Here is a 22488-nt window from a genome sequence, read left to right on the forward strand (position 1 = left end):
TTCCGGCCCCTTCTACCAAGGGCCACTCAGTCCTTTGTGAATTATTTGGCTTGGCTTCAGAGCTGGAAGGGTCTGGGATGGGGATCCCGCCCAATGCCATCGTGCACCTCCAGTGGGCCCACAAGTCACAGGCTGACCTCTGCAGGGGCAGCCTCTCTTGCCCAGGGCCCCAGTGATCGATCCCTCACTGTCCCTGCACGGGAACATCAATATTTCAGTCCACAAACACTGGTCAGATAATCCTCTCTCTCCAGAGCTCTCAACAGCCCAGCAGGGGTCTTTGTCGACCCTGCCCAGGACACCTCCTGGCACTCCATCCAGGACAGCCAGAAGGGCCTCCTTCAATTCTGCCCCCAGCCACTCCTCACTGAGGACCCGTGCCAGGGCTCTCATTGCCCACCCATCAATCAATGCCTTGGCTTGACATTCCAGCCTCACTGCCACCCCCCTCCCCACTTCCCATCTGTAATATTGACCTGATTGTTGGGGGGTTAATGGGGGCAGTCAGGCTGTATCTGGCTTCCCCATTTGGTCAGGAAGCTCCCTCTCTGCCCTTCCCTTCAGTCTGCAAACCCCCCCTTTTTTTTTTTAAAGTTATTTATTTTAATTGGAGGATAATTACTTTAAATCCTGTGATGGCTTTTGCCACACTTGAGTATGAATCGGCCATAGGTGCGCGTGTGTCCCCTCCACCCTGAGTCCTCCTCCCGCGTCCCTCCCCACCCTCTCCTCCAGGTCGTCACGGAGCACTGGCTCTGGGGCCCTGCTCCGCACAGCAAACTTGCCCTGGTTCGGGCAGAAGACCTAAACAGACGTTTCTCCAAAGAAGACACACAGATGGCTAAGAAACACAAGAAAAGATGCTCAACATCGCTCGTTATTCGAGAAATGCAAACCCTTCCTCCAAGAAGGCTCACTCCCCAGCCCTGGCTGGGTCAGCGCATCCACTCGCTCTGTCCCCGCCCCTGTGGCGTTTGCATTATCTGCCCGCGGGGCTGGAGTCGCCCAGAGGGGCAGCTGGCTCTGCGTCCTGGCGCCGGCAGCTGGGGGCCAGTGGAAAGTCTGTTGAAAGAAAGAATGAGCAACTCAACTGCTGACGTCACCCTGACCAAGCTGGGGGTGGGGCGTGGCCACGCTTGACGGACGGGCCCGCGGCCCATTGCGCGAGGAGGCCACGGGCTGCCCCGCCCACCGGCGGCCCGATAAAGGCGGGGCGCGGGCCGCGGGCGGACTGTTGCGAGGGGCTCACCTGCGGCAGGTGCTACGCCGAGCGGCCGGGCGAGGACGCGCGCGGGGCCGGGCGCTGCGCGACGATGCTGCGCGAGCGGACGGTGCGGCTGCAGTACGGCAGCCGCGTCGAGGCGGTGTACGTGCTGGGCACGCAGCTCTGGACCGACGTCTACAGGTGAGCCGGGCCACCGCGCCCCTCCGCCTGCTGGCTGGGCCCGAAATCTGGGCCCAGAAAACCCGAGACCCTCGCCGGACTCGGGGACACGAACAGGCTGCCTCCAGCCCGAGTCGCCCCTCGTCCGAGGCCCCCGCGCCCAGAAATCCTGAGAACCAGCACCCAAAACTTGTGTCAGACTCCCCCATATACAGAGACCCCCCCAGATATGCAGACACAGCATGGGAACCCCCACTACCCCTTACCAAGAACCCCCGCCGCTTCTCCCCAGACTTCCCGCCCCCGACCCTCTCCAGCCCTTCTCCAGGGACGACCTGGGCACCCCTCGGCTTCCCCAGCCTCTTCTCTTTCGCCTCCCCGCTCTGCCCTCAGCAGCGCCCTGAAGCCCCCAGACTCTCTGGCTCACCTCCCACCGCAGCCCAGACCCTCCCCCGACTCCCGAACCAGCTGAACTTCCTCCTGGATCCGCCTGGGGCATGGCCAGGGGGAACCTGGCCAAGGGGTGGCCTAGGCTCCAATTTCGCCCTGTGGGGGCTCCGGGTGATTGTCTGTCCCCAAGCACTGGCCAGGAGCACCCTGTCCCCAAATGCCTTCCCCTGACTTCACCCTGGGGTCAGGGAGGGGCCTTGTTCCACCAGAGGGAGGGTGTGGACGTGCGGGTTTTTGTCAGAAGAGCTCTCCTCATTCAGGACCCTGTTCCCACTGGCCCTGTTCTCCCGTCCTCAAAGTCTGGTGGGGTGCAGGATTCCTGGGACCGCAGGCCGTGGGATGGGGGAATGGAATTAAGCACCCTACTGCTCCCGCCCCCGCCAGGAAGCGGCCAAGTCCCAGACTGGTGCGAAGGAAGTGGTGGAGAGTCCCAGGTGGGACCCTGCAGCCCTCTGCTCCAGGTCCTTGAAGTGTTCCGCATTGCTGGCATGGGAGGGGCTCGGTGCTGAGAGGAGGGAGCAGGGAGGACTTGGGGTGGGGACCCCATGCTGATGCCTGTGGGCAAGTCCCCCGATCCACTCTGTGCTTTGAGTGGCTTACTGCTCCCAAGTCATTCTGTCATCGGGCACCCTGCCTCTCCCAGCCTCTCTGACACCCCATCCCTGTGTCTTCCCCCACACCCTCCCAGCGCATTCCCTCTGTCACCTCCAGTGGCCCTGCCAGGCCAGTCCCCTGCCCCCTTCCTCCTCAGCAGGCACTGGCCGACCCCGAGGGCAAAGAGCCGGTCACCCTGCAGACCTGGGGGCCCTGTCCAGCCGTGGCCCCTGCCTCCAGTCTCCGTGTGTGAACCTCAGGGTCACAACTCAGAAGTGCAGTGTGGTCCAGGCCTCAGTGGCCCTGGGGGCGCTCCCCTCCCTTCCCCACCCCTGTCCTAACTGGGCACTGCCAGCGAGTGGGCCAGGAGCCAGGACACTCAGGCCTCTAAGCCTCAGCTGTCACCATACCCGCCTGTTTGTCCACCGGGGCACTTTTAGTGCAGCCTGAGAGGCTGGCACGATGCCTCCGTTGGGGGTGGGGAGTCAAGAAGGGGTCAGGCTCAGGCCCACCCTCTGTCAGAGGGGGGCAGAGAGCGGGGAAGGAGGTGCTCATCCCCCTCTAGCAGGGCGCAGAGGTGTGACCATCCCCTCTGTGCTTTCTCAAGAAGCCAGTCACAGCCCCTGCGACCCTCACCTCCTACCTGCATTTGGCCCAAGACCCTCTCACACCCCCCGCAGAGAAGCAGTACACTCTAGACCCCTGTTGTCCAGTGGAAATAGAATGCAAGCCACAAAGAGAGCCTTAAGGTTAAAATAAGCAGGTAAAGTTAATTATAATAATATATGCATGTGTGTTAAGTCGCTTCAATTGTGTCTGACTCTTTGCGACCATATGGACTTGTAGCCCACCAGGCTTCTCGGTCCATGGGATTCTCCAGCCAAGAATACTTGAGCGGGTTGCCATGCCCTCCTCCAGGGGATCTTCCCGACCCAGGGCTGAAACCCATGTGTCTCACATCTCCTGCACTGGCAGGCGGGTTCTGCACCACTAGCGCAGCTGGGAAGCCCTAGTCGCTAAGTCGTGTCCGACCCTTGCGACCCCATGGACGATAGCCTGCCAGGCTCCTCTGTCCATGGGATTCTCCAGGCATTAATACTGGAGTGCGTTGCCATTTCCTTCTCCGTGGGATCTTCCCAAACCAGGAATGGAACCTGGGTCTCCTGCGTTACAGGCAGATTCTTTACTAACTGAGCTATGAATAGCTTATACTTTAACCTCAGTTCAATTCAGTTCAGTTCAGTTCAGTCTCTCAGTCGTGTCCGACTCTTTGCGACCCCATGAATTACAGCACTCCAGGCCTCCCTGTCCATCACCAACTCCCGGAGTTCACTCAAACTCATGTCCATCGAGTCAGTGATGCCATCCAGCCATCTCATCCTCTGTCATCCCCTTCTCCTCCTGCCCCCAATCCCTCCCAGCATCAGGGTCTTTTCCAGTGAGTCAACTCTTCCCATAAGGTGGCCAAAGTACTGGAGTTTCAGCTTTAGCATCAGTCCTTCCAAAGAAATCTGGTCTCCTTTAGGATGGACTGGTTGGATCTCCTTGCAGTCCAAGGGACTCTCAAGAGTCTTCTCCAACACCACAGTTCAAAAGCATCAATTCTTCGGTGCTCAGCTTTCTTCACAGTCCAACTCTCACATCCATACATGACTACTGGAAAAACCATAGCCTTGACTAGACGAACCTTTGTTGGCAAAGTAATGTCTCTGCTTTTGAATATGCTATCTAGGTTGGTCATAACTTTCCTTCCAAGGAGTAAGCGTCTTTTAATTTCATGGATGCAGTCACCATCTGCAGTGATTTTGGAGCCCAAAAAGATAAAGTCTGACACTGTTTCCACTGTTTCCCCATCTATTTGCCATGAAGTGATGGGACCAGATGCCATGATCTTCGTTTTCTGAATCTTGAGCTTTAAGCCAACTTTTTCACTCTCCTCTTTCATTTTCATCAAGAGGATTTTTAGTTCTTCTTCACTTTCTGCCATAAGGGTGGTGTCATCTGCATATCTGAGGTTATTGATATTTATCCCGGCAATCTTGATTCCAGCTTGTGCTTCTTCCAGCCCAGCGTTTCTCATGATGTACTCTGCATATAAGTTAAATAAGCAGGGTGACAATATACAGCCTTGGACGTACTCCTTTTCCTATTTGGAACCAGTCTGTTGTTCCATGTCCAGTTCTAACTGTTGCCTCCTGACCTGCATATAGGTTTCTCAAGAGGCAGGTCAGGTGGTCTGGTATCCCATCTCTTTCAGAATTTTCCACAGTTTATTGTGATCCTCACAGTCAAAGGCTTTGGCATAGTCAATGCAGCAGAAATAGATGTTTTTCTGGAACTCTCTTACTTTTTCGATGATCCAGTGGATGTTGGCAATTTGATTTTTGGTTCCTCTGTCTTTTCTAAAACCAGCTTGAACATCTGGAAATTCACGGTTCATGTACTGCTGATATTTTAACCTAATATATCCCAAATATTAGCATTTCAATATATAATCAGTATAAAAATTGTTCAGAGCTAGTTCGACATCCTCTTTTTCATACTAAGTATTGGAAACTCAGCGTGTGTTTCGTACTGTGCAGCACGCCTCGGTGCGGACTAACCGCATTTGAGGCACTCGATGGGCGCCGCTGGCCGTGACCACTGTGTGTCCTGCGCAGCACAGGTCTGGGCGACGCGCCTCAGCCTCGGCACCGCTGCGTTTGGGCCAGGATGGCTCGTTGCCACCAGGGGTGTCCTGGGCACTGTGCCATGTTTAGCAGCCTCCCTGGCTTCTCACCCCCCAGATGCCAGTGTGTGCTTAGTTGCGTGCTTAGTCACTCAGTCGTGTCCGACCCTCTGTGACCCCATGGACTGTAGCCCGCCAGGCTCCTCTGTCCATTGGATTCTCCAGGCCAGAATACTGGAGTGGGTTGCTGTGCCTTCCTGCAGGGGATCTTCTCAACCAGGGATCAAACTTGTGTCTCCTATGCCTCCTACAGTGGCAGGCAGTGCTTCTCCTACAGTGGGAAGCCCATGGATGCCAGTAGCAACCCCCACCTGTGACACCTAGAAACGACTCCAGATAACCCAGCCGCCCCTGGTAGGCCAAGTCGCCTCCAGCTAAGAACCGTTGGTCAGCGGAAGGAAGCCCCTCCCGATACCAAGGAGACTGAGCTGTTGTCACTCCTGATAGCTGTAATGATAAGAACATCTGTCAACATGGCAGAGGATAAGAGGTTAGACAGCATCACCAACTCAAGGGACATGAATTTGAGCAAACTGTGGGAGATAGTGGAGGACAGAGGAGTCTGGTGTGCTGCAGTCCCTGGGGTCGCAAAGAGTCATGACTTAGTGACTGAACAACAACATACCACGTGCATTATCTCCTCTTTTCCTCCCCACAGACCTTGGAGATTGTGCTTGGATCATCTCATTTCGTAGATGAGGGAAGTGAGGCTCAGGGAGGTGAAGCCATTTGCCTGATGTCACATAGGACTCAGGTCTAGTCCTGTCTGGCTCAGAACTCATGCCCTTAATCTCCTCTCTAACCTCTGTGTCCTCAGCCACTTAAATTGTGTACGACTCTTTGTGACCCCATGGACTGTAGCCCGCCGGGCTTCTCTGTCCATGGAATTCTCCAGGCAAGAATACTGGAGTGGGTAGCCATTCCCTTCTCCAGGGGATTTTCTGAACCCAAGGATCAAACTCGCATCTCTTGGGTCTCCTGCACTGCAGGCAGATTCTTTATCACTGAGTCACTGGGGAAGCCCCTCTAACCTGTGTCCCTCCCAGCCCCAACCAGGGCCATGAGACACTGCTCCCGGAGACTTCACCCACCCCCAACTGACCTTCCGCTTCCCTCCCCACCCAGACACAAGTCCTGACTCAACCCCTGCGTGATGCCCCAGGGTCTCCAGTCTCCAAGGAGGCACTGAGGGACAAGGTGGTGGGCCTTGGGCCCTGTCAGTGAGGGAGTGGTGTCTTGACCCCTCGGTCCTAAATCACAAAGATGAGTGAACAGACCGCAACACCCACCTGCTTTCCCAAGGGCTCTGGGTCCCCTCTCCTGAGATGCGCACAGACCTCCTTCACCTCCAGACACAATGCAGGGCCTCGCCCGCCCCTTCCTCGGCTGGCCCTGAGGGCCACCCACCCTCTCCCAGCAACACCGGTCCTTTGGGGATGATGACCTGACCCAGCGACATTCTGAGGGCTGGCCTGCAGCACGCTAAAAACAGATGCACAGAAAGAAGGAAGTAGGAAATGTTTTTGTAGAGATTTACTTCGGGATCCTTGTTAAAGACACTTGCTGTTTCCTCTCCCCTCCCTGCCCCCCCACGCAGCGCGCTTATCTGAGGTCTGGCGCGGGCCTCGTCTGCGCACCGGCCTCCTCTGCGCGGTCTCCCCCAGCAGTCCCTTCAGCCCGCAGCTGCTGCTTTGGTGGGCCGACCTGCGTCCACATCTGATTCTGACTTGTTGTTGGAGAGAAAGCGCTGCGTGAGTGGCACCCCCATGTCAATTTCATCCTGCTGCTCACCTCCGCCAGGTCCCCTGGGAGCCTGGAGAACGCACAGCCTTGGAATAAGGTGACAAGGCGGCTGCACTCTGCCTGACTCGTCCCCTGACCCACAAGCCCTGGGTTCATGCATCTGACCAGGAGGGGAACAGTGCTTGACTGGGTGGTGAGCTCTCTCCATACCCGTTTCCTGAGGTCTGCAGGAGCTTCCGGGCAGAGGTGATGTCATCGGTCGCCTCTTGCTTCTGTAGGGCTTTCTCTTGGCTGCATTTGACCTCATGATGAGCCCAGGAGGTTGGAAGTAGAGTGAGCCTGGGTTCCTTCCTCTGAGATTCCCCAAGGCAGAGGCTGGCCAGCCATTTCTCCCAGCAGGGCCTGGCCCGCCACCTTCCGACCGAAGACAGGAGAGGGGGTAGTAGGGAAGGAGTCCCAGACGTCAGTGCAGTAAAATGCTGGGCAAACAGGGTTCAGGGCAGTTGCACATCCTGCCTTGGGGGCACCTGTGTGCTCAGTCGCTAAGGCGGGTCCAACTCTCTGTGACCCCATGGACTGCAGCCCGCCAGGCCCCTCTGTCCGTGGGATTCTCAGGCAGGAATACTGGAGTGGGTTGCCATGCCCTCCTCCAGGGGGTCTTCCCAGAGACAGAACCTGTGTCTCCTGCAGGCTGAGCCACCTGGGAAGCCCCCAGCCTTGGAGGAGAACCTGCCAAAGCTAAATGCAACCCCACGTCACTCCCTCAACTCAACTCAGATCGCCCTCTCTCTGACTCTTTGTTGGTGTGAGTTTTTACAAAGTGTCCTTAGGACCCGATCGAAGGGCTAGGGCCTGCGGTGCCTGAGCGCCCCCCCACCGGGTGTCAGGCCCCCCCCTCCTGCTGACCCACCTGCCTCCACTCCAGCCTCGCCGGTTCTGTGGACGCTGCTCTTGGCCCCTGACTGCAGCTCCTCCTCCCTGCTTCCGGGCCTCTGCAGGTGCTGTTCCCTTTGCCTGGCACGTGGCCCCCAGACCTCTGCAAGCCTGGCAAGACTCAACTCCTGTCACCTCCTCCCAACTTTCTGAACTCCTCCCCACCCAGCCCGCATTTCGCGGTGCTGACCCCAAGCCCCAGGCGCTCCCCACCTCAGGACTGCTGCTTTTCTTTGTAGATCTTATTATTTACTTAATATTGCTAGCTAACTTATTCTGTACCAGGCAGCCTTATGGGCACTTTGTACATTCATGACATATGCATTTCATAATTTGAGTTCAGTTGCTCAGTCGTGTCTGCCTCTTTGCAGTCTCATGGACAGTAGCCTGGCAGGCTCCTCTGCCCAGGAAAAAATACCAGAGTGGGGTGCCATTTCTTACTCCAGGGATTTGACAATTTATTTGTGTTTAAACCTCACAGCGGGCTTCCCAGGTAGCTCAATGGTAAAGAATCCACCTGCCAATGTAGGAGACACAGGTTGGATCCCTGGGTCGGGAAGATTCCCCTGGAGAAGGAAATGGCAACCCACTCCAGTATTCTTGCCCAGGGAGTCCCATGGACAGAGGAGCCTGGCGGGCGACAGTCCCTGGGGTCGCAGAGAGTCGGAATGACTTAGTGACTGAACAGCAGCAACAAAACCCGCAGCAGCGTCGTGAGCAGGTGCTGTTACGGGGAAACGCACTGGGGGAGCTTGTCCACGGTGGCGAAGCTGCATGATGGCGGCGGCGCGGAGCCCACGCCTGTGGCCGCCCTGCCAGGCCATCTTCTGGGACGGGTGTTGTAGGCGCGTCTTCCCCCTGCTCGATGCCTCCCTCGTTCCTGTGAGCCTCCTGCCCTCAGGTCATTGATGGCTCCTTGGTTGGCTGGATGGATGGATGGATGTGGCCAGGGGCGCACATAGACTGGATTGTCACCAGGCTCCACCACCAGCCTCAGGGATGGGCACCGCTGGACGGAACGGCGGAAGGCCAAGGGCATGTGGCCGAGCTTGGCCAGGGCAGCGTTGCCCCTGAGAGAATGACAGAGGTGGAATTCAGGCCAGGCCAGGTGGCCCCATAAATTAGAACAACACCCAGGGCCCTCAACTCTTACAAACAAGGAAAGGCTCTGGTTCCAGGCTAGTCCCCAGGGAGTGGCAGCTCCCTGTGGTCGAGCCCATCGCTCCCTGCACGGCTGGGGTCCCCCGGATCTTCTGTCCCTAGCCACAGGGCCTGAGTCGGGTGGGAGCACAGTGGCAAGGACTCACCCCAGTGCCCATCCCCAGCTGGACAGGCACGTGGTTCAGCTTCGGGGGAGGCCAGTTTTTGGTGGCAGCTTTGTCCTGCCCAGCAGTGCCCGGCCCCATGCCCAGGACACTGACAGCTTGCCTTGGTCACTTATCCTAAGACCCAGGGTAGGATGCCAGCTTTTGGTGTCCACTCTCTGGACTGATGCCCACCTGCAAAATAAGTGGGGGCTTCTCGTTTGATCCTTTCCTGACCCAGGCCTGGCACTCCCCCTCCTTCACCAGGTGCCCCTACCCAGATGATTTTTAGGGAGGACTGGAACCCCTGGATCTCTCCCAGGACAGGAGCAGCCAGGCCTGGAGCTCAGAGAGCTTCAGTTTCCCCACATCCTGCCTGTCTCTGTCCCTGAGACTCAGAGCAAATGCTTGCCCTCGGTGGGCCTCAGTGTGCTCATCTATAAAACGGGATGACATTAACACGGGTCTCGTGGGGTTGTCAGAAGGATAGACTGAGATTACGTGGGCTTAGGACTTAAAACAGTGTCCAGCACGCAGTCAGTCGTAGTTTTCGTGAATTAGTATTGGGTTTTGTGCATGCTGAATCGACTCTCTGTGACCCCATGGACTGTAGCCCACCAGGCTCCTCTGTCCATGGGATTCTCCTCCAGTCAAGAACACCGGAGTGCTTGCTGTATCTTCCCCCGGGGGATCTCCCACCCAGGGATTGAACCTGTATCTCCTGCGTCTCCTGCGTTGGCAGGCAGGTTCTTTACCGCTACTGCCACCCAGGAAGCCCGTTGGGTTTATTATATTATTAAGACAGATAACAATGAACTGTGGCCTCAAAACGCTTAGAATGTTCACGGGAGAGAAACGTTGAAGACGTGTTAAGTATTGTTTGAAGCACCAGCACAGGGAGGGAGAGGTGGGTCCTGGCTGATAGGATCGGGGAGGACTTCCTGGAGGGGGTGGCAACCCAGCTGGAGGATGGACGGGGGTTCACAGTGTGACCCGGACAGGCATGCAGGAGCAAGGTGCCTGGCAGGAAAGTAGGGACACTGGGGGGCAGAAAGGGCGTAGTTTCTGTAGCCTGGAGTGTAAGACTAGAGAGTGGGCTCGTTTAAACCTGGGCTTTGAACGCTGGGATCAGGCATTAACCTTGGATCTGCAGGGAGTGGTTGCAGGTGTCTGGGGAGGGAGTGACCATGGATTAGATTGTTTCTTCCCTAAGGAGAGGGCCCCTGGGCAACTGGAGGCCCCAGTGCCTAGTGAGAGACGCTGCTGAGCCCACCAGGCACAGAAGAGGGCTGGCTAAAAACAAGAGTCACGGTCTGCCTTCACGGATCCCAGTCCAGACCAGCTGCCCACTCCAGGGCTCCAGCTGCCTCCCCCTCAGAAGGCTCCGGGAGGGTGCTCGCCATGGGGCTGCACGCCAGGCTGGCACCCACAAACCCCCTCAGATTCCTGCAAAGACCTGGGGACAGGATGTCACACCCAGGCTGCCAGGAGCTGGGTTCACAGTGGAGTAAGCCCTGCTGGTGTTAACGAGGCCCAGGGCAGGTGGACAAGCTAGGAGGGCCAGATGCCAGCAAGCTGCAGGCACGTCCTGCCCTCAAGTCTGGGGCAGAGGGAGCGTCCCAGCCCTGCGAGGCCAAGCTGGCCCTCCCCATTGACTACGGGAGGACCACAGAGGCTGATGGCTCCCTCGAGGTCACACGGCATCTGTGGGGCTGAGCAGATGTTAGGTTGCAGCCCCAAGAATCCCCTTGGGCCAGGCACAGTAAACACGCCTCTTCTTCATCTGACACTGCTTTCCAGTCTTGCTCACAGTTCCTTTGTTTGATGCCTGCTGACTGGCCGTGTCCCTCCATTTCCCCGGCCAACACCCCGCCCCATGCCACCGCCAGAGCTCCCTTGGACAGCTGCGGCCACCTTCCCACTGGTCCCCGGCCCCAACGCTCTCCTGACTCTGCCTCCCACCCTGCGCCCTGGAGGAGCTGTCTGTCCCTGCGCAGCGGCCTCGGGGCCTGCAGGGGAGCGGCCGGCTCCTCACCATCGCCTGGGTCCTCTCCCCGCTGCTCTCCCTCTGTCGTGCTCACAGACTCCAGCCACGTTAACCTTCTTCCAGTTTCTCGAACATGCTGGGCTGACGTCCACCTCAGGCCAGCACCCACGCTGTCCTTGCTGCCTGGAAATCTCTGCTCCTCTTCCTCTCATCGCTTTGGGCAAATTCAGCGGTTCCCACACTGGTCCCTGGACCAACAGCTTCACCTGGGAGTTTGTTAGCAATGCGGTTGTCTCTCACAGTATGTGTATCACATCTTCCATTTATACTCTTTCAGTTCAGTTCAGTTCAGTCGCTCAGTCGTGTCGGACTCTTTGCGACCCCATGAATCGCAGCACGCCAGGCCTCCCTGTCCATCACCAATTCCCGGAGTTCACTCAGACTCACGTCCATCGAGTCAGTGATGCCATCCAGCCATCTCATCCTCTGTCGTCCCCTTCTCCTCCTGCACCCAATCCCTCCCGGCATCAGTCTTTTCCAATGAGTCAACTCTTCGCATGAGGTGGCCAAAGTACTAGAGTTTCAGCTTTAGCATCAGTCCTTCCAAAGAAATCCCAGGGTTGATCTCCTTCAAAATGGACTGGTTGGATCTCCTTGCAGTCCAAGGGACTCTCAAGAGTCTTCTCCAACACCACAGTTCAAAAGCATCAATTCTTCGGTGCTCAGCTTTCTTCACAGTCCAACTCTCACATCCATACATGACTACTGGAAAAACCATAGCCTTGACTAGATGGACCTTTGTTGGCAAAGTAATGTCTCTGCTTTTCAATATGCTATCTAGGTTGGTCATAACTTTCCTTCCAAGGAGTAAGCGTCTTTTAATTTCATGGCTGCAGTCACCATCTGCAGTGATTTTGGAGCCCAGAAAAATAAAGTCTGACACTGTTTCCACTGTTTCCCCATCTATTTCCCATGAAGTGATGGGACCAGATGCCATGGTCTTCGTTTTCTGAATCTTGAGCTTTAAGCCAACTTTTTCACTCTTCACTTTCACTTTCATCAAGAGGCTTTTGAGTTCCTCTTCACTTGCTGCCATAAGGGTGGTATCATCTGCATATCTGAGGTTTTTGATATTTCTCCTGGCAATCTTGATTCCAGCTTGTGCTTCTTCCAGCCCAGCGTTTCTCATGATGTACTCTGCATAAAAGTTAAATAAGCAGGGTGACAATATACAGCCTTGACATACTCCTTTTCCTATTTGGAACCAGTCTGTTGTTCCATGTCCAGTTCTAACTGTTGCTTTCTGATCTGCATCCAGGTTTCTCAAGAGGCAGGTCATATGGTCTGGTATTCCCATCTCTTTCAGAATTTTCCACAGTTTATTGTGATCCTCACAGTCAAAGGCTTTGGCATAGTCAATACAGCAGAAATAGATGTTTTTCTGGAACTCTCTTGCTTTTTCGATGATCCATGCAATTCTATTTGTCAGTTCTCCAATAAAGTTGCGGGGAAGAAATGCATGTTCCTCAATCTGCTGAGTCAGAAACCCTGGGGTAGCCTGACAATCTGCATTTTAACAGGCTTTGCAGGTGTGGCCAGTGCAATTCAAATTTAAGAACCACTGATCTAACAAACTCCAAGCTATAATTTAGAGTGTAAAATTAAAACTTCAACTCAAATGCCACGTCTTCCAGGAATCCTTTCTCGACCTCCAGACCAGGACCTCGTGGAACCCCATACTTTTCCTTTAGAGCAGTTTTCACAGCTGTCATCAAAACTGTGCAATCCATCAAGAGCCTTTTTCTCTTCCACTAGAGTATTTGCTCTATGGCCCCAGGAGCATATTTTCTATTTTGCTCTATCCCAGGACCTGCTGCTGCTGCTAAGTTGCTTCAGTCATGTCCGACTCTTCGCGACCCCATGGACTGCAGCCCACCAGGCTCCTCCATCCATGGGATTTTCCAGGCAAGAGCACTGGAGTGGGGTGCCTAGCACACGCCTGACACATAAAAAGTCCTCAATAAATTCTGTCACATGAATGGCCACATATGCAAGTCCCCTCTTCCAGCCCTTCCTGGGGCGAACATTGACTGACCGCATGCCTGTGCTAAGCTAGGTGCTGAAAGTGAAAGAAAATACACTCTCTGCCTCCAAGAAGATGAGCTGCCACCAGGGAGAATAAACATGGATGGAGCCAAATCAGTTGAGTTGAGTCATCCGGGAAGGATGAGTTGCCAGGCAGAGAAGCCGGGGGAAAGGGTTACAGGTGGAAGGGCCAGCACATGCAACGCGCGTGGCAAGATGAGACAGCGCCGGGAGTCGGGACGGTGGGGCGTTGCAGGCGGTGAGGCGGGCAGTCAGTTTGGGATGCGGTGGCTGAGTACCACTGGGTGAGTATCAGGCCCCAGAGTCTGAATTTTACTGTTTGGTGGTCACTGAAGAGCCACTGAGTATTTTCCAGCAGGCAAGTAACCTGATTTCTTTCCCTTTTTTTCAATCACTCTGATAATACAGTTTGGAAAACCAAGAAGGGTGGGTCCATTCATTCATTTATTCCTGAAATACATACATTGAGTGTGGCCGTGTCCTGGGTGCTGGGATATGATGGGCGGTGCAGATGTGGCCCCCGCCTGTCCTTCTGTCCATGTATCTTTAGCCTCTTTCCCGTAAGCCGGAGGTCATGGCCACCGTGATCCCAGCTCTGTCCCCTCCATAACTGTCCCCCTGAGCCCCTCCCTGCAGCCTCCAGGGAGAAGCGAGATGCCCACAGCCCCTGGCTCTTGGGTTTCTGCAGGGGATTCTAAGAGGTTCTTCCTGGGGAGGGAGGCAGCCAGCAGGCTCCACAGGGAACAATGGGTGCCTTTGTTGCTTCTGCCAGGGCCACTCCATGAATAGCTGTTTGCTCAGTTCAGAGCAGGGCTGGGACGGGAGGCTGTGGGGCTCTAGAGCTCCAGTGTAGGTGAGGTGTTAACCCCCAAGCCTCTGGGGCCTCCTCTAGTTTCTCACTGGCTCCGAGGGATGAAGGAGGTGGGGAGCATCACTCAGAGCGACCATTGTCAGAGTCGGGCCCTAAAAGATCATCCTGCCCTGTGAGTTTACAAAGCAATTTTTGAATAGAGTTGTATGCAGAAACCCAACATATAAAACAAGATGAAATAGCAGTGGCTCTGGTTAAAGGGGGTGGGTGTCTAGCAGAGGGATCCCCGCCTGATCAGCACCTCTTCGCCACCCCTTTGTCCAGACCTGCCCCTCTGCGCTCCCCAGACTCCAGCCAGCCTTGTCCTGGTCCCATCCTTTCCCTTTACTCTTGAAACAGAGAGGACAAGTGCTTCGGCCAAGGCCACCCAGCAGCTTTATGGTCAAACCCAGGGCTTGCACTAGAGTGATATCTCCTAGACCTGAGCGCACAGCTACCCAGACTCCCATGATTTTTACCAAAAGCATATTCTAACTCTAGTATCATTGACTTAAAATTTTCTTTAAACCATCTCTTATTTTTCTTATAACTTTAAGTGGAGATCTTATATCATTACCATAAATGCCAAGCCTTTATCGATTTCCATAAAAGATAACACGTTTAATGAATACCTATCTTCTTTTAAATTATGCATCCGTGTGCCACCTAAAAGTATCTCATGGGTACCCACATCTCCTTTTGGGATTTCCAGCCTGGCATGTCTAAAAGGTTCACTTCTGTCCTGCTCAGAACATGTGAAAATGTTAGTCACTCAGTCATGTCCAACTCTTTGTGACCCCATATACTGTAGCCCACCAGGTTCCTCTCTCCATGGAATTTTCCAGGCAAGGATACTGGAGTGGGTTGCCATTTCCTTCGCCAGGGGATCTTCCTGACCCAGGGATCAAACCCAGGTCTCCTGCATTGCAGTTGGATTCTTTACCATCTGAGTGACCAGGGAAGTCTGTCCTGCTCAGCTCCACCCCCTCTGCTGAGTGGGTGTGATGTGCTCAGCCCTGTGCTAGGCTCTGGAGGAGAACAGACCTTGCCCTCAGGGCCTTACAATCCAGAGGAGACAGATTGGCATCCCGTGGCAACAGGAGACGTACCCCGCCCCAGGGAGGAAAAGACAAGGCCTGTAGGATAGGAGGGATGGGTGGTCATTCTTCATCTTATGGGTTGACAAGTGGACACTCAGAAGGTGCAAGAGACACACTCAAGTCCCCCTCAGCATGTCAGTGGCAAAAGGGGTTGAACCCAGATTTTTGGCACATATCCCCCCAAGCCAGGGTTTCTGCCTTCTGCCCAGACTCTGTGCCACAGCACACCACAGCCAAGTGTCCCCATGATGGGCTGAGTGGTTTGGAAGAAGACAGACAAGAAACAGAGTGATTCTGAAACCTTTTTTCACAATCTCCTTTTCCAGCCCTGGGCATGGGGCTGCCCAGCCCTTGCTGCTCTCTCCTGACAGTGCCCGGGAACGCAGTAGTCTTCACCAGTAACTCTCACCGTCTGTGGCCTGGATCAACGAGGCCCCGCCTGGTGGTCTGTTTGCCTGGTGGTCTCGGCAGACTCCCACTCACGGCCTTGGCCACCTGTCCCAGGACTCTAAGCACCAGAGTGCAGTGCTGCACGTCTAGACCAGTGGCTCTCGAGCTGTGGTCCGTGGAGCAGCAGGACCAACAGTTCCCAGAAACATGATAGAAATGCAGCTTCTCAGGCCCCACTTCAGGCCTCGTGTTCAGTTGCTAAGTTGTGTAACTGAGTCCTTGCGATCTCCTGGACTAAAGCATGGCGGGCTTCTCTGTTCTTTGCTACCTCCCAGAATTTGCTCAAATTCCACTGAGTCAGTCCCACTATCTACCCATCTCATCCTCTTTCGTCCCCTTCTCCTCCTGCCCTCAATCTTTCCCAGCATCAGGGTCTTTTCCAATTAGCTCTTCATATCAGGTGGCCAAAGTACTAGAATTTCAGCTTCAGCATCAGTCCCTCCAATGAATATTCAGGGTTGATTTCCTTTAGGATTGACTGGTTTGATCTCCTTGCTGCCCAAGGGACTCTCAAGAGTCTTCTCCAATGCCACAGTTCAAAAGCATCAATCCTTCAGCACTCAGCTTTCTTAATGGTCCAGCTCTCACATCCATACATGGCCACTGGAAAAACCATAGCTTTGACTAGACAGACCTTTGTCAGCAAAGTCATATCTCTGGTTTTTAATACGCTGTCTAGGTTCGTCATAGCTTTCGTTCCCAGAAGCAAGCATCTTTGAATTTCATAGCTGCAGTCACCATCTGCAGTGATTTTGGAGCCCAGAAAATAAAGTCAGCTACTGTTTCCACTGTTTCCCTTTCTATTTGCCATGAAGTGATGGAACCGGATACCATGATCTTCATTTTTTGAATGTTGAGTTTTAAGCCAGCCTTTTCACTCTCCTCTTTCACCCTCATCAAGAGGCTCTTTAGTTCCTCTTCGCTTTTTGCAGTTAGCGTGGTATCATCTGCATATCTGAGGTTGTTGATATTTCTCCCTGTAATCTTGATTCCAGCTTGTGCTTCATCCAATCCGGCATTTTGCATGATGTACTCTGCATATAAGTTAAATATGCAGAGTGACAGTATACAGGCTTCTTTCCCAATTTTGAACCAATCTGTTGTTCCATGTCCAGTTCTAACTGTTGCTTCTTGACCTGCATACAGGTTTCTCAGAAGAAAGATAGGATGGGCTGGTATTCCCATCTTTTAAAGAATTTTCCACAGTTTATTGTGATCCTTGCAGTTAAAGGCTTTCATGTAGTCAATGAGGCAGATGTAGATGTTCTTCTGGAAATTCCTTGCTTTCTCCATGATCCAGTGACTGTTGGCAATTTGATCTCTGGTTCCTCTGCCTCTTTGAAAACCAGAATCGGAAATGCTAAGAAGGGGCCAGATAACCCATGCTTTGACGAGCCCTCCAGGTAATGGTTCTGCTGCTGCAGCTGCTGCTCCTGAACTCTGAGGACCGCTGTCCCGAAGCTCGCATTCATCCCTGGCCACTGCCCCAGGCGCACTTCCGTCATGCCAGCCGGACTCTCTGAAAATGGCACCCACAAATCTGTAGCCGCTAAAAACAAGAAAGTGAAGGTTTAAACAGTACCCGCTAATGATTCTGATGCCCGATCATAGTGGAGAACTCTTTGGAAGCCCGAGAGCATCAGGCCTTCGAGACAGCAGCTGTGCCTCTGAGGCAGACACTTGCACCTATATCTTCGTCCTAAACCCCACGAGAATCCGCTTAAATCCCTCTGAGCCCTCTTGAGCTTTTGGGAACCTTCAGACCGTGGGCTGGAGATTTAGCAAAACCGTCAACCCTGGGCGCCTTCCTCCTCTGTCTCCTAGTCCTTCCTGTTATCGCCCTGTAAGTCGGAGTGTTAATCTGCTTGAACTGCCGAAACAAAATACCACGGGCTCAGTGGCTTAAAAACAAACATTTATCTCTCCCAGGTCCGTCGGCTGGAGTCTGAGATCAGAGCACCAGCCTGGCTGTCCCCCTGGTCTGCACCCAGGGCCTTCCGGCTGTGGGCTCACATGGCCCCCCCTCGGTGCCCATGGAGGAAGACCGCACTCTGTCTGCCTCTTCTTACGAGGAGACAAGCCCTATCACTTAGACCTTACTCTCCTGACTTCATCTAATGTTCAACGATGATCACACTGGGGGTTAGAGCTTCAATGTGTGAATTTGGGAAGACTCAAACATCTAGTCCACAGCAACCAGCTCAAACCAGTTATTTTCCAGCCCCGAAATCTTGATGGCTTCTCAAGAATTCTATTTCCCATTCAGTAGAAAACTCCTCCAGAACCCCGAGGAATGACTCTCAAATAGGAGAATTCCAAGCCGTGAAAGCTGCAGCGAAAAGGAGGTGTCTTTGTGCAGAGCCCACCCACCCCTGCCCGTTAAGCTCCTAGTTCATGGCTCCGTCTGTGTGCAAACCCAGCACCTGGAAGCCTGCCTCCTCGCCGGCAGCCGAGCTCCCCTGGTCTTCAGCTCAGACACTGAACAGGGCTTGGGAGACAAGAGTTCTAGGCCCAGCCAACTGTCTTTGCTGCAAATTCGGTCTTCTGTCTGAGCCTCAGACCTCTACCCTTAGAGTAGCAGGTGGCTTCCAAGCTGGTTGCCCATCAGAAATACAAGGAATCTTGTTAAGGACTCAGGTCCCCAGGAGGGATGACTAGGTGGAGCACAGGGGATTTCTAAGGCAGAGAAATTATTTTGTACAATACTATGAACGTGTATACTTGACACTGTGCATTTGACAAAGCTCCTAAGACTACAATGCAGAGTAAACTCTGGACTCTAGTTAATAATAGTACATCAATATTGCTTCATTAGTTATAACAAATGTATCACACGAATGCAAGATATTCATAATATGGGAAACTGCATAGAGGAGAAGGGGTATATGGGAACTCTCTGTACTATCCAATCAACTGTTCTGTAAACCTAATACTGCTTTAAAAACAAAGCCTACTAATTTAAAAAATAAAAGCAGATTCCCCAGGCCCCAACCTGGAACATTCTGAATCAGTGGGTACAAGATTAGCCCAGGGAATCCGTATGTTTCTTCTAACTTATTTATTTTTGGCAGTGATGGGTCTTCATCGCTGCTTGGGCTCTTCTCTAGCTGCGGCGAGTGGGGGCCACTCTTCGCCGAGGCGGATGGGCTTCTCACCGCAGCGCTTCTCTTGCTGTGGAGCACAGGCTCTGGGCGCGAGGGCTCAGTAGTTTGGCTCCCGCTCCTGGAGCCCAGGCTCAGCAGTCGCGGTGCACGGCCTTAGTTGCTCCTTGGCGTATGGGATCTTCCCAGATCAGGGGTCGAGTCCATGTCCCCTGCATTGGAAGGTGGGCTCTTCACCACTAGCACCACCTGGAAGCCATACACATACAGACTCTTTTTCAGATTCTTTTCCTTCAGTCCAGTCGCTCAGTTGTGTCTGACTCTTTGCGACCCCACGAACCACAGCAGGCCAGGCCTCCCTCTCCATCGTCAACTCCTGGAGTCCACCCAAACCCATGTCCATTGAGTCGGTGATGCCATCCAGCCATCTCATCCTCTGTTGTCCCCTTCTCCTCCTGCCCTCAATCTTTCCCAGCATCAGGGTCTTTTCAAATCAGTCAGTTCTTCGCATCAGGTGGCCAAAGTATTGGAGTTTCAGCTTCAGCATCAGTCCCTCCAATGAATATTCAGGACTGATTTCCTTTAGGATGGACTGATTGGATCTCCTTGCAGTCCAAGGGACTCTCAAGAGTCTTCTCTAACACCACAGTTCAAAAGCATCAATTCTTCGGCTCTCAGCCTTCTTCACGGTCCAACTCTCACATCCATACATGACCACTGGAAAAACCATAGCCTTGACTAGACGGACCTTTGTTGGCAAAGTAATGTCTCTGCTTTTCAATATGCTGTCTAGGTTCATAACTTTCCTTCCAAGGAGTAAGCATCTTTTAATTTCATGGCTGCAATCACCATCTGCAGTGATCTTGGAGCCCAGAAAAATAAAGTCTGACACTGTTTCCACTGTTTCCCCATCTATTTGCCATGAAGTGATGGGACCAGATGCCATGATCTTCATTTTCTGAATCTTGAGCTTTAAGCCAACTTTTTCACTCTCCTCTTTCATTTTCATCAAGAGGCTCTTTAGTTCTTCTTCACTTTCTGCCATAAGGGTGGTGTCATCTGCATATCTGAGGTTATTGATATTTCTCCTGGCAATCTTGATTCCAGCTTGTGCTTCTTCCAGCCCAGCGTTTCTCATGATGTACTCTGCATATAAGTTCAATAAGCAGGGTGACAATACACAGCCTTGACATACTCCTTTTCCCATTTGGAACCAGTCTGTTGTTCCATGTCCAGTTCTAACTGTTGCTTCCTGACCTGCATACAGGTTTCTCAAGAGGCAGGTCAGGTGAATTTTCCACAGTTTCTTGTGATCCACACAGTCAAAGGCGTTGGCATAGTCAATGCAGCAGAAATAGATGTTTTTCTGGAGCTCTCTTGCGTTTTCGATGGTCCAGTGGGTGCTGGATTTCCATTACAGGCTCCTGCTGTTCCCTGTGCTCCTCAGTAGGTCCTTGTTTATCCGTTTGATGTATAGCAGTCTGTATCAGTTCATCTCAACCTCCTAATTTATCCCTCCCACACTGAAGGAACCTGTATTTTTAGCCAGTGCCCTCTTCACTACCGGGTGATTACCTTACAGCTGAGTCCTCTGGGAGACCCGGCCGCCTGGGGAGCCCTGCAGCCTTGCCCCCCAGGGGTCTCTTCCTGAAGGCCCTGGCCCCTCCCACCCAGCGGTCCCTGTGACGCCGCCTCCTCTCTCCCTCCAGCGCGGCCCCTGCGGGGGCCCAGACCTTCGGCCTGAAGCACTCGGAGCGCGTGCGGGTGGAGGTGGTGCGCGACGGGCAGGCCGAGGAGGTGGCCACCAACGGCAAGCAGCGCTGGCCCCTGTCGCCCAGCACCACGCTGCGGCTCACCATGAGCCAGGCAAGCCCCGAGGCCAGCAGCGACAAGGTACCGTGGGCGGGGCGGTGCTCCTGCGCGGGCCTGGGGGCCGGGGGCCAGGCCGGTATCTGGACGGGCCGGATCCGCGCGGGCAGGAAAAGCCGAGCATGGGCCACACATGTCGGTTTCAGTTTTCTCACAACCACATTAAAAGAGCAAAAAGAGAGACCTCCCCGGTAGTCCGGTGGTTGGGACTCCACACGGTCTCTGCAGGGCTCATGGGCGCGATCCCTGGTCAGGGAACTGTTAATAAGGTTCCCCTATACTGGGCGGGATGGCTGATAAGTAAGTAAGTAAAAGAGCAAAAAGAAATAGATGGACTTAATTTTGATGATTTTTTTTACTTAACTCCATATATCCAGATACTGTCATTTCAACGTGATATCAATATAAAAAACAAGACCAAGGTTTTCTCCACGCCGAGTCTAAATCTTCTGTGCATTTCACACCTGTAGCCCATCTCAGTTCAAACCAACCACTTTTTAAGAGCTCAGTAAATCAGCTCATGGCTACAGCCACAGAAGGATGAATTCATGGCAGGTTAATGTCACGGGACTCTTAGCACAGACTCTTAGACTACTGGAAGCGACGGCCACGAACGTCCTTGGTTTCATTGTGTATCAGATGGGATGCTGGGCGCCCATGCCCAAGAGATAGAGCCGAGACCAGACCCTTTGTTCCCTGGGTTCTCTAATTATTAACATGAACGTCACACGTGTCCCGTGTCAGAGATGGCACTGGGCGTCGTCCAGTGAGAACAGCCTAAGCTCCATTGTTGCTGAGTGGGAGCTAGATACACACCCCAGTAGAAGTGGGGGCCGGCAGCAGGACGCACAGGGGGGCAAGTAGCAGACAACACCCTGGATGCCCTCTGAGAGAGGGGAGCCCCCTGTCTACTTAGATATTCTGAGAGAAACAGCCCACCAAGCCAGGAGCACTTCCTGGAGGAGAGGGTCCAGCTGGTTAGAGCGGATTGGCTTGACAGACTGTGAGGTGGTCCCTGCGGGTGTGCCTGCCTGTGACCTGTCACCTCTGTTCTCTCCCTCCCCCTGTGCCCCTCCCCCACCCCCATCAAGGTCACCGTCAGCTACTATGAGGAGGAGGGGATCACGCCCGTCGACCAGGCTGGGCTCTTCCTCACGGCCATCGGTGAGTCTGCGTGGCTCCGGCCTGGGCGCCTTTGTTCCCCAGGGGCTGCCACTGCTGCCCTTCCCAGGCGCTTGGACTGTTCTCAGTGCTGCCCGCCTGGCACTCGGAGCTTCCTCTAATAATGCAGGCCTGGGGGGTGCTGCGGGGGGAGGTGTGCCTTGGTCCTCCAGCAACTCAGCTGGCTGTCACAGTCCCTGTCACAGGCTCTGTGGACCGTGGGGAGAAGGAGCCAAGGCTGCTCCTCCCCCGTCTCTGCCCTGCAGCCCGGAGAAGAGCTCGCTTGTCAGAGGAGAATGGCCTGTCTACAAAGCCTGCACTGTCCTTCCCAGCCCCAGCTGCACCCCTGCCTTCCCCAGACCCAGCCCTCAGGGTGCAAAGATGCAACCTGGGTCCTTAACCCACCTCGTCCTAGCCCTTCATTTGATTCACAAGGACACTGAGGCCCAGAGAGGCTAGGGACCTGGTTCAAAGTCACGCAGCAACACGGTGCCGGTTGGGGCCAGAGCTCAGGCTCACTCCTTTGCGGGTTCTTCTGTTTGCGCCGCGCTCCCCTCCCCTGGATGCCAGGGCACGTGGAATGCGAGCTTCCAGGGCTTCACCCCATGGGCTCTTCTGCAGTGAAGGTATTGCTTGTCCTTTCCATTTAGCTCCTGTAATGTTCAAGCCAGGGGGACATTTCAGTGAGTCCTTAGTTTAACATTGACAGAGTGGCGACAGGTCAGGGG

General features: G+C 54.1%; 1 protein-coding gene across 6 annotated transcripts in view; it reads left to right on the forward strand.

The window, feature by feature from the left end:
• Window positions 1-1175: 1175 nt before the first annotated feature.
• PADI2 (peptidyl arginine deiminase 2) overlaps window positions 1176-22488 on the forward strand; it is a 56626-nt gene continuing 35313 nt past the window's right edge. For 4 of the 6 annotated variants that reach the window (NM_001430719.1, NM_001430720.1, NM_001430721.1 and 1 more), the window contains exons 1-3: window positions 1176-1405; window positions 20440-20623; window positions 21691-21763. In NM_001430719.1, coding sequence (NP_001417648.1) covers window positions 1314-1405; window positions 20440-20623; window positions 21691-21763 — 349 coding nt within the window. In that variant the 5' untranslated portion in view covers window positions 1176-1313. Of the gene's footprint in view, window positions 1406-20439; window positions 20624-21690; window positions 21764-22488 lie in introns of those variants that run through there. The other 2 variants (XM_010802616.4, XM_010802617.4) reach the window with 2 other exon arrangements.

Source organism: Bos taurus, chromosome 2 (genome assembly GCF_002263795.3).
Source record: "Bos taurus isolate L1 Dominette 01449 registration number 42190680 breed Hereford chromosome 2, ARS-UCD2.0, whole genome shotgun sequence".
In the NCBI taxonomy this organism is placed as follows: Eukaryota; Metazoa; Chordata; class Mammalia; order Artiodactyla; family Bovidae; genus Bos; species Bos taurus.